Genomic DNA, 12,795 nt, shown 5'->3' on the forward strand with positions numbered 1-12,795 from the left:
AAAGTTGGTATGTTGCTTGTACCAGTAAAATATGAAATATATTCAAGGCATGAGTAGTTGCAACAGCGGTTGAACTCTACATAGATAGCACCAGCTTTATTTGCAACAGTAATTAATATGATATTCGGTACGACTACAACGAGCGGTTTGTTCTGCCACGCGTTTAAAAAGTTTTTTCTCATTTATCAGTAAATTCATTGTCAAGTGCGTGTGATTCGATATCGCAATTTAACTATTATTTCATTAATCTTAAAACGCACCGTGTGAAAGTTTTAGCATTCAAAGAAATACGCTCTGTGATACGGAAAGTATACAAACTACAACACGGAGATAGATGAATATTTTGTAAGAAGATATTTGTATTGTTAAATGCTAAATGAGTTAATTCAGCAGAAAATAATTACTGGGAAAGTATTAGCAACGATACCTACTGGAAAGGATTATCCCGATGCCCACCCACCTCGGACAAAGCCCCGCGAGTAGTGCATTCGCAACCGTGTACTGCGGCAATAGGAGCGTCGCTGAGGCCTCGCGCCGGACACACGGATGAATGGCACGGTGGCTGGCATCGAGTAAATATTTGTGCCAATTAGCACAGCGCGGTGGCACGCGGCCGCCGAGCTGTGCGCGCGGCGACGTCGGGCTCGCGAGACCAGACACTTTTAACCGTTCATACCAACGACTTCAATTTATATGGATGTTTCACACATATTTTTTTATATGCACCACCATCTCTTCCTGAGCTGTGCTTAGTGAAGCAACAGGACCAAACATGCTCGTCGTTATTTAATACTTAGGTTACTAGTAATTATACTAGTAATTTTTGGCTGACGTCCATGTACCTATCTGTTTGATGTTAAATTGACAAAATTTAAGGATCGCGTGTTTAAAATCCAATCTTGTGTTCGTATGACTTTTTTTCTCATTTTGTTTGCTGTGACCTATAAGAAGAGTTATGTTGTGTATTAAGCACCTAAGGCCTATGGTGGTGCGAAATAAATAAATAAATTCATTCGTTCAACTTTAATGGTTTCAGGTTTATATTTAAAATTGACTACATTAATTATATAGTGGTGGCCTTGGCCGCCACGTGGCAGCGCCGTTAGTAGAACTCTCCGTCGGAGAGCTTGAGCGCGTACAGGTGCAGAGCTCGGAACTCACAGTACTGGTCGGTGCAGCGGCCGCCGTGCCCGTCCGTGCAGCGGCACGAGTCGCACTCGTCCATGTACTTCTCGCCGGGGACGCACTTGAAGAACGGGTTCTTGATCACTGGGAACCGATGATAGATGACGAACTGATGATGACGGCGGTCTTAGAAAATTTAAAACTCAGAAAGAAAGTTCTCACAACTCACTAGTTGGGAAAACTTTCTGATCTTAGTCCTGTTTGCGGATCATCATGAAGGTTTCAATCAGAAATACAACTTTCTATCATAATTTAAATCTGCATGGCTCCAGCGGAGCTATAGAAGCATTACTATTTCAATTTACAATATAGTTTCGAAAGTCAAATGATGAGTCGGTGCAGTGAGTTACCGCTGCAGCGCAGACACGGCGTGCTGCGCTCGGCCAGCGCGGTGACGGTGGGCTCGCAGTGCACGCACGACGGCATGGCGCGACAGGCGCCCGAGTCCTGCGCCTCGCACAGCAGGCAGTTGCGGCTGTCGGCCAGCGCCTGCGCCGTCTCCTCCTGCCAGTACTCGTGCGGCGGCCGCGGCTTCACCAGCTGCGACACCACGTACCTGCGGACAGCGAGCGGCTGACACGGGCCCGCGCGCCGCGCGCCTCGCGCCCCTACTCACGCCTGCGCGCCGGGCCGGTACACGGGCGGCGCCCGCTCCGCGCCCGCGCCCACCGAGCTGAGCGAGCCGCCCAGCGGCACGCCGCGCCGGAGCTCTGCAACGAGCACGAAATTTCGATTATATGGCGCTCCACTTCAATCCCGAAGGCTTGCCCGCGTTATCAACATTTTAAACCGGTCTAGTCTGTCCTGATCCAATATAAAATTAAAATCGTAACGCGCAGTCGATCATTTTTCATTCCAGCATAAAAACGCCAACGATGAGGTCGCTTAACTTATTTAAATCACAGGATTTATCCAAATTAAACCAAAATCCAAACCAAATCATGTTTTTAGAGAATACACTATCATCATTTTATTTTATAATACTTATTCTTTGATATCTTAGGACAATCAATAATAAAAAAATACGGTCAGATCATTGTGGTCAACTAATGACTGTTCGGTTCGACCGAACAGCCGTAATGGAGCGCTTTTTATTAAATATAAAATTAATTAAAAAAAAAATTTAATTTTAAGGAATTAAAAAATTAAAATTTAGTGATTGGGCTACTGCAGGTTTTACAAAAGTACCTACTTAGAGATAAAACTCCTAGTTTCGTAAAACAGGTCGAATAATCTATAATGTTGTTATTGACGTTGTTGCCCTCTACTCGGCCATACTTTTTAACGAATGTATTGATATTGGTAGGCACTTTTCCAAATCTAATGAAAGATGTTGAATGAATTCCTCTATTTATAATGTATTACGTACAGACCTATTTCAATCTGGCCAACTCTTATAAGGTCTTTGAAAAAAATATTAATTCAATATTAAAAATAGAAAGGGAATTAAAATCAAGCCTTGTGGACGAATGCGGTAGATAAACCCTGAGACTTCATTCCTCTTAGGACGACCTACTCGTACCTGGCAGCGTGAGCTCTGGGGATTTAAGAGGGAGGTCCCGGGTTCGGTTTTCCCCCTGCCGGGCGGACCATTTGGGAATTTAAAATTTCTGAGTTTTCTTTGGTCTGGTCTGGTGGGAGGCTTCTGCCGTAGCTAGTTAACAACGTACCAACAAACATGTGCCGCTAAGCGATTTAACGTTCCGGTATATTGTCCGTTAGAAACCGATTAGGGACAAAGGTTTAATACTGCTATACCCCTATCATGTTCCATCATCATCATGTTACCATCTTAGACTTCACTTAGCAGCAGGTGAGATTGCAGTCGAGGGCTAACATGTAGCAGAGAAAAAAAAACGCTTTTGGGTAACATCGCTGAGACAAGAGGCGTTAATAAACGCTCAACGTTGTTGATACTACAGTAGCTAACCAAATGAACACGCTCTTATAGTAGTTGTGATCGCGCAACGTACCTCCTTCCCCATACGCCGCCACCGCCACCAACGCGCAAGCGGCAACCAGCAGCGCGCCGGCCGTCATCCCGAGGAGTGCGGCTGCTGCTGAGCAGAGCTGCGCAGGCGCCGCTAATTGCTCGCCCAATTACACCAGTTAGCCTACCCGTCTGCACCGCACAGGGTGCTCCATTGACGGTCTGCGTTGGTCTTTTAATATCGACATTGAAATGACTTTCAATATAACGATTTTTTAGAGCACTCTGTAATTTTTTGTCTGTCTGTCTGTATCTTATTCGCGCGCGAAACAACTAAAAGAAATTAAATGAAACTTAATACAATTTTAGTTCATACTACGAGGTAGGACATAGCAAACTTTTTAGCCCGAAATTCAGCTCAGTTTATACACAAGAAGTTTGGAAGCAACTTAGTGTAATATGGCACCATGTAGCTGGACTGGTGATTGCACTGGAAAGTTAACAGTCTGGTTAAAAAAGGTTTAAATGAACTAACTGCGAGATCGCTTTCCGCACAGCCTGTGTGTGCACTCGATAGCAGCAATTAGCCGACGCGGTATCGCGCTCGTTACGCGCGTGCACTTCACCTTTAATTGCTATTTCGCTTTCAATTGACACTAACGTGTTAGTGTTACGATTCAAATAGGATTGTTTTATAACTTTTAAGATAAGATACCCGCAGGAGGCTTATTGACACACTAGTTTTGTAGCTTTTATGGTTTTAGATTCATTGCTCTTTGTAGCACTGCTGCGCCTGGGAAAAACAAATGAAACCGTCCGACAATATTTGAAGTGTAGCTGTTTGCTAAGGATTAAAGTTTCAAGTCGAAAATTAAGAAATCGCTAATAGAGCCAAGCCCCTTGGATAAACCTTGGCTGGAGCAAATTACACTGCTGTAAGAGCTCTTGAAGTGGTAAAATGTAAATAAATCTAAATTTGCAACAATAAATTACAAATTACCTACCTATGTACCCTGACTCTATAAACTCTTTACATACTAATTGTAAAAAGTGTAACTCAGCTGTTTATACAATTATGTGTCAAATTACACAAGTCCATAAAAGTACTCAGAAAGTTATTTTAGTCATATCTTTGTCTTTCTTATCATATATACAACAGTTGTTTCATACATCTCATTGAACGAAAGAACGGTATCATTCTCCCTCGTCGTCGCACACTCGGCACTACACAAACTGATGAGCCACTAAACAGTAAAAGTTATTGGCCTACAGCGCGGAGTCTTACGTTCGTTTTCATTATAAACAGGGCAATGCCTAAGTGAGTACGCTTAATCTTTGGAAACTCGTAGGCATACATATTTTAGCTTTCAGAGTCTTTCACCAATCGATTTGCTACAAGTTGTCTAAGAAATGACTTTGTGTCGTATTATTTTCTGTATTTTACAAGACTGCCTTATTCTTAAACTATCTCCCTATCAACCTGCATCATCTTTGACGCTTTGAACTGTGTTTGTGTACGCGAGGCGCGAGCGTGTGGAGAGGTAGCTACTTAGCTACGCCTCGGCGTCAGAGTTCAGCGCAGAGTGTTGCGCGTGCTAAAAAAATATAAAGGTTGGAAGGCCCAGGTATTCAGTTATTCACTTCAATACCAACAATGTTCAGGATGGCACTTAGATCTTTCATTAATTAACAGTATTATTGAAGCTAAATACCTAGTTTCTCATATTAAAGTATTCATTTTATAAAAGACATCATTAAAGCCCACCAACCTGCTTTAGAGCAGTGTTGTGGGTCGGTACTATATAAACCTGACTTCCCAAGGAGTGAAATAAAACAACTAGACTGACTCTAATACTGTATATTAGGCTTCTCTATAATTCATATTACTTGTTACCTTCGAATGACTCTACTACCAGTTCGGAATGCTGTCTTCGGCAGAGAAGACCACTGGCAAGAAACTCTACCGTTGCTCTTTTATTCAATCAATTAAAACAACTTATAAACACAATTACAACATTGTCATATGTAATAACGCTAGGCCCTTTGATACAAGACATATAAGACAGGTCGAACATAACTACTATTATCACTTATAACATCAGGACTTTTGGAACAAGTTGTTTGTATAGAGCAACCTCTGCTACATAAACTGTCGGTATAAAGTTATGCTAGGGCTCCATATATGATACCTAAATAAACCAAAGGATGAGATATACTTATCTGATGCTACATCAGGTACAACCATAGTACCAACAACTTTTAACAACTTATCTCAACTCCATCACCAGTATATACGACTCTTGTTTTGCCACAACAATATTTCGTTAAGTATGTCGTTTCCATTATAAATCATCTATTCCCAATTTGTAACGTTCTATCCACAATACTTTACTTAATCTCCTTTTCTCAATTCATTACTTTAAATCCGTCCTCACTTTTTTTTCCCGCCAATCTATATTGTCAAACTCGCGTCTCCCGCCATAGATCCTATACTTTTATTTGACAGTCTACTAAAGTCCATTATTCTATTTTCAATACATTATCAATGAGTATACAAACTATGATTTGTTGATATATTTAATATAATCATCGGGTTTATCATAGATAAAGTGCTGTAATTCCCTATTTCCTAACACGCGCGAGTCGAGCGCCTCGATTGAGAGTAGAGTGCGAGCCTAAACTGAGAGTTCTAAAAAACAAAAATTTACATTTTTAATTGGTTTGCATTTGCCGAGAGACAGGTTACGAGTTTCCTAATCACTGGCTTCCGATAAGCCGAGGTCCTAGGTTTAACGAAAATAGGCATTTTTGGATATTTTTAATTATTAAGCAAAAAGCGATCTTATTATCTGTAGATATTCTGAAACAGATAGCTATACTAGCTATACTACAACGAAAAAAACTAATACGTTACATGTTTAAAGTTCTCAAATAACGTAAGAAGCTTAAAATATTGCAGTTTAAGCTACTAAGGTTTCCCCGAAATTGATCCATTTTAATATCACTGTGTGTGCAGTGATATTGAAATGGATCAATTTGAAAATTTCATGAAATCATGAAAGTGATAATGTTCATGATGTTCCCTCGGTGGCCATCGGAGCGCGTAATCCGTTCTCATGAATCCGCGGTGATCGATGCGGCGCGGTTAGTGCGATATGCCGCTGGCAAGCAATAACTCCATGTGCGGCGGCTCTCAGCGCGCAAACACGTCATAAATAATGTATTTATTATAGATAACGTTCCCGCAGCCAGTAATTCAATAAACTGCCATTGAAACACTGCGGAAGGGGCAACTGTCTGTACGGCGCAACGGTTCAATAACACACCTCATACATTCATAACAATCTTTAAACATCGAAATATTTTTATTATGCAAGCTATCCTATCTTTGGAGTCAGATCAAAATGCACGCGGTGTGTCAGTTTGATTGCAATCGGTTGAGTCGTTTAGAAGTCCATCGAGGACAAACGACGTGACGCGTCGTTTATACATATAAAGAATATTATTACCTAAATACTAGTTTAATGCCATACCAGTAAATATGGGAGTAAAAGTTCATTGATTATCTCTAAGGACGCATATTTTTTAAGCCAGTTAATTTTTATTCGTCCATGAAATACCTACAGGATCTTGCTCGAATCAAAAACATGTATAAAACATATATATATATATATTTTTTATCGATTTATAATTAAAAAAAAAAACATTTACACATACTCATTTCCAATCTATTTTACGTAGGATTAAAATATATTTTGATCAAATAGCAATATTTTAAACTTTAAAAGCGTTATGTGCAACTTCTTCTTAGTTCTAATAACTGTTACAATTATTTAAGAGCCTACTCTGAAACGCTATGCTTTATGACTATAAAACAAACCGCAACTAGTCAAATAGTTTTAAGAAAAGTGGTAAGAGGTACCTACCTTGTTAAGTACGGGCCGGTGTCGGAGGACGGCACTAGCGCGTCATAAAATGATATTAAAAAGATAAGTGTCGCTGATAGCGAGTGCGGGAAGAGCCAGCTGCGCGCTATCAGTGCCGGCGCACGGCTGCCCGCACACTCACCACCATGGCACGCTGCACGCGCCATGGCCGCTGTGTCTCTGACGGACTTCGGAGACGATCAAAATCGTACCAAAAACTATGCCGGTTCAAAAACTAAATAAACTTGATTTATTTCAAGTAAGCCTTAATAAAAACACTTTTCATATGTTGGTCTATTTGTCAAGCTGATAACAAAATCAGCAGTTGCTCTTTTTGAGAACCATCATTTTTACTATAATTATTCGAATTTAAAATGAAAGAGAGTGATGAAATTGGAATGGTGTGCTTCCAAGCAATGTTGTCATCAGGGAAATTCAATAATCCTTCAGTAACCTCGCTGTAATAAATGTGTTTTAACAAAGTGTTCACACGTATGAATTGGTAGATCCAATATTACTTGGGAATCCAGTTGTAAAACACATCCTCAACCTCATGAATTACTTCTGTAACTTTCGTCCTGTGAGAACGGTCTTTTGGGTTTGGCGCAGGCTTGACCAGTGCTATACCAGCTTAGAAAGCCCTTACTCTGTTCACGAGCTTCAATACTCCCCTCGGAGCTGCCTCTGGCTAAGCATATAGAATTGCTGACGCTCACTTGCTCGACATCAGATAGTTGTTTGTCCACGCAAAGCGACAATTTATTTATGTTTTAAAATTAAGAAGTTAAGTATACTGAAATGATTCTCCTGAACGTTCGTGGGAAGGCGCCGCAGTTGCTCTCTCAGGGCTTAAAGAGACGTGAGAGTTATAGTTATGTGCAAATTTCAATAATTCATTGGCATTGTTTTCTCTCCGCGCCTATCAATACAAGCTATTGTAAGTTAATGAAATTAAGCAGTGAGCCCATTGACACGCGCTTCTCGCGCGCATTAGTTCGAACCCACTGAATGGCGCGCCGCTTGTTTTCTTGCGCCTTTATTACAGGACAGGGTCTGGACAATCTCACAGTAGCTGCACCTTTCGCACAATGGCTGCGTCGCATAATGTCTCTCGCTGAATACCTATTTCGACTTTATCTATCTGCATATAGACCCCACTTACCTTACGCTCAAAAAATTCACCCATTGCATTGTGACGTTCAGGCTATCAACTAAATTATCTTTTTACTAAAACTTGTGTAAAAAAAGTTGCTTTGTGTTAAACATAATATAGCTATATTTACAAATGAACTAACTTGGTTGTAATCGAGTCAAAAACTGATCGACCCCATATGTACACGTAGCTCTGGTTTAAAAATAAAACTTTTTTCATTAAACGGAATTCATAAAAAAACTTCCAAATAGTCCTCTAATACGGATAATCACGCCCTCATAAAACTAATTTGCTGGCGCGGCGGGGGCGGGGGCGGGGGCGGCGGGGGCGGCGGGCGCGCAAACAGAACAGTTTTTCTACCCTTTTAATAAACCTCAACTGTGTCCCTTCGCCGAAGCGCGTACATCATACACACACACCCCGCTCGCTAGCGGCCGCCGGTGACTTCGGCTGCCTTCAAACTGCATGAACAAACTGCTGGTGATAAACTCTAGACTTTCAATAGTTCGCTACTACTGTTCAGTATGAAACTTACGCCACATTGCGAGCCCGTCACGGCTTCGTGTGATGGTCGCTGGGCTACTTTGTTGAATTCATTGAATTACCAAAAAGTAACCAAGTAATAAGACAACATAGACGATAGCACAGTGGTTAGGACTTCTACAATACCCGGCACACACCTCTCACTTTTATAAGTTAGCTTATATAACTCTAGCTTTTATAACTTTTTAAGCTATTATATCACTTGTTTCAACAGAAAAGGAAAACATCATGAGGAAAACTGCATGCCTGAGAGTTATTAATAACGTTCTTCCGCACTTGGCCAGCGAGGTGGACTACGGCCTAAACCCTTCCATTCTTAAAGAGGAGCCGTGCCCTGAAGTGGGCCGCGAAGGATGATGAACCATTAATAAATCAGGGGCCAAATTTATACTTCATACGAGATTGTATTCAATAAAATAGATGTGTTCTCGTCGCGGCGCCGCCGATCCAGCCCGCTCCGCAGGCCGCCGGCCGTGTGTGCTCGGGGCGCTAAGCTCGCAAATCGCTCTGAATAAACTAATAAATGTCGGAGCCGCTCGCCGCTCGCCCGCAGATGAAATTATCCTGTGACAGCCGCTTATGAGTGGAATCAATACGCGATCATCGCAATAATAGCTCCAGATGTTTGCCTGCGCCCCCGCCCCCGCCCCGCCCCCGCCCCGCGCCCCGAGCCCGCCCCCGGCGCCGCCAATTTGCCCGATATTAAGTTTATACAGCGATTTGTACCCTTCTTTACAGCGAGCGGGCGGCGCGACGTGCACTGAGTGATATAACGCTGCTATTTTATATTGATGTATTTTATTATTCATTCAAACCTGACTCTCACGACTCCACCTTGGAACTTTATATGATAAAAAACGCGACACGAATCGAATCAATCGTCAATTTTACTATATACAATTTGTTCTTTACAACGCTGCTTGCTTTAATCCAGATATTGCAGTGTGTGCTGTAACACGTAGTGTGGTGGCAAATAAATAAAAAAGGCTGTAACTTTTAATCAATAATAACTAACACTACTTACAATACCTATAAAACTAATGCTATTTTTAATTCTTATTTCAATTTTATGCTTGGACAGAATGTCTGTAAAGGAAGATTATGATTGTTATTATTAATAAGTGTTTTTTACTTATTATTTACGAATGAGCACGAGACTGCGGCAGCAAGTGTGAACGCTTTCTTAGTTTTAGTCTTTAAGCATTGTACCTTTCCTTTGACGCGCTCAGTGTCCGTTCTATAGGCCGAAGTCAAAGAAAGCGGAACGCAGAAACTAAAACAGCTGAGTGAGTAACAGGCAGCTGTCCGACATGGCCTCGCGCCAGAGTGCGGCGGCGCAGTGTGCGTCGCGCGCTACGAGCCCCGCAGGTCACTGCTCACTTCACACGTCTGTTACCAGTGCAACTATCCTTTAGAAATTTACAACTTTAATTTTAAATTTAAATTTAAAGTTACGGATGAGTTACGGATGGATCGGAGAAGAACCAGAGAAGGCGAGGAAAGTTCCCCGATAATAATGAGTTAAAAGAACAAATATAAAAAAAATTATTAAACTTATTCCAGACCAATACCAATCTTTAGACAGGACCCAAAGTTTGTAGTAGGACTCGCAATCTTAGGTTTACATTCTGCAAAAACATTAAACGACGACACAAAATATCAGGCATCGCGATATTGCGCGTACAAACAATAATTACAATCTATCAGAGCGGAGTTTGTGTTGCAGTGACACAATGATACGACCCGCTTAATTGAAACGAGATGATACTCATTAGCAGCCGGGGCGGGGGGCGGGGGGCGCGGGGATGTCGCGGTAATTAAGCGCTGCAACAATGCCGACGTCAGGCGCAGACAGCCCGCCCCGCGAGGCCGGCGTCGACAACACGGCCGCCACACACTTGCGACTTCGCCTTACTTACTTACTACAATAGTCGATATTGTGTGTGCAATGTCCTAATACAACATTTGTATCCGGCCGGTACAACGAATCGCTACGCATCGCATCTTAACAATTATATTAAAACCTCTGACCAAGTGGTATCTTTAAAGGAAAATGGCTAATTCCCGTATAGTTGTGGCCCCAGATTTGAAATCTTTAAACTACTTCCGCAACGGATTTTTGAGCAAAAGAAAAGAGTGTTTAAAGAGGAAGGCTTAAATTTGGATGAATTTTTAGATATTTATTTAGTAATACAGTTATATTTCAAATGTAATTATTGTTAAAATGATTTGTAAACGTTGTGAAAACCTGTAATAAACTGAACATTCACTTAGCTCACAACGAAGAAACTTGGACTTAAATAAATAAATATTTAAACTCACAAAACAGCCGAAATGCGAAAAGAGCATGAATGACATTTGATTGAGTTGTCACTTGAGAATTGACATTGGACGATAATTTTTTTATCCCAGCTTATTTCGATTGTGCCCATAACAACTTTTTTTTATTGCATCGTAAAAAAAAATATTTTTCATCTCCTACTTCTAAAAATATAGTGTGTACACAGGAAAATACAAAGACAAATGATTTCGGAGTCTGAACGGTTACTTGCTACAGCTATTTTAGCTGGGTCCAACTTCTCCATTCTCCTTTACTAATTAAGAATTTTATATGATTCTCCCAGTTTTAACTACAAAAAAGTCGCACAATCTTTACTTTATATTCATTTTTATTATATTCATAAAAAAAAATTACTTAAAATAACCTATCTACCAAAATAAAACTAAATAATTTTTTTAGATTTGATTTAGTCTTCGAAACCACCGCAGCGAGCCACAGTGCCTAAGATGCTGACAGCATTGCACCTTTGAATGGCCAAACTAATTCTTTGGCCAGGGTAACTGCCCGCTCTAGGATCACCGGTAGACTCGTTTCCCTTTTTGACAATTCTTTTAAAAGAGCTCGAGCCCCCGGTCTCCTCACGGCGTCAAAGTCAAAGTCAAATATTTCTTTATTCAAATAGGCACATAGATGGCACTTGTGATGCGTTATTATATACAAAATGTGTACATAGCAGTGAGTAGTGATGGCGATAAATACAATCGTAAACTTAAAACTGAAGCTACGAGGGTTCCAATCGCGCCCTGGTCTAAGAAGAAGCCCACAACAAACTTAGCCGGGTGTTCTTTTTGTTATCACCATCTCACATTGTCATTAGAAAAAATTAAGAAGCAACCTGGTTAGAGCAATTGTTTACACCCAAGCTTTTTTATCGTTTACGTAATCCTTTATACTATAATAGGACTTTTCTATAAGCTTTCGTTTAATACAAACTTTGTACTTCTTTAGTGTCATCCCCAAGATATCAACCGGTAATTTATTGTAAAATTGTATACAATTTCCTTTAAATGAATTGCTTATTTTTTGTAGTCTAGTGTACTGCACTACAAGTTTATTTTTGCTTCTAACGTTCAAATTATTGCAGTCACATTTTCTTTTAAATTTTGATATATTTTTGTGAACATACATTAAATTTTCAAATATGTATTGGCTATAGAGTGTAATTATTTTAACATCTTTAAATTTATCTTTCAATGACTCTCTCGGACCCATTTTATAGATCGCACGAACAGCCTTCTTCTGCAGCACGAAAATAGTGCCAATATCAGCAGCATTACCCCATAGTAAAATTCCATATGACATAATGCTGTGAAAGTAATTAAAATAGACTAGCCTAGCAGTTTCTATGTCTGTCAGGTGGCGTATCTTCTTTACTGCATAGGCAGCAGAACTAAGCCTGTTCGATAAATTATTTACATGAGGGCCCCATTGAAGTTTAGCATCTAACATTATTCCTAGAAATACTGTTGTATCCACCGGATTCAATTCCTCATTATTATTAAGTAGTATAGTGGTTTTTACATGTTTAACATTTGGTAATGTGAATTTTATGCACTTAGTTTTATTTTCATTTAAAACCAAATTATTAGCTTCAAACCATTGTACTACTTTAGCGAGATAGTTGTTTACATCGTCTAAAGCTAATTCACGTCTCTTAATTTTGAACATAAGTGATGTATCATTAGCAAACAATACTATCCCGTAATTGTCCTTAACA

The 12,795-nt window shown here is 40.4% G+C and overlaps 1 protein-coding gene across 1 annotated transcript; it reads right to left on the reverse strand.

Annotated features, from left to right (window-relative positions):
* Positions 1–1,022: 1,022 nt before the first annotated feature.
* LOC120625591 lies at positions 1,023–3,298 on the reverse strand. The gene is made up of 4 exons (XM_039892658.1): positions 3,159–3,298; positions 1,802–1,895; positions 1,536–1,741; positions 1,023–1,269 (listed from the first exon to the last, which is right to left on the reverse strand). The coding sequence occupies exons 1-4, from the start codon at positions 3,223–3,225 to the stop codon at positions 1,103–1,105; spliced, it is 534 nt and encodes a 177-aa protein (XP_039748592.1). The 5' UTR covers positions 3,226–3,298; the 3' UTR covers positions 1,023–1,102.
* Between the last annotated feature and the right edge of the window lie 9,497 nt (positions 3,299–12,795).

This window comes from Pararge aegeria, chromosome 1 (genome assembly GCF_905163445.1).
Source record: "Pararge aegeria chromosome 1, ilParAegt1.1, whole genome shotgun sequence".
Classification (NCBI taxonomy): Eukaryota; Metazoa; Arthropoda; class Insecta; order Lepidoptera; family Nymphalidae; genus Pararge; species Pararge aegeria.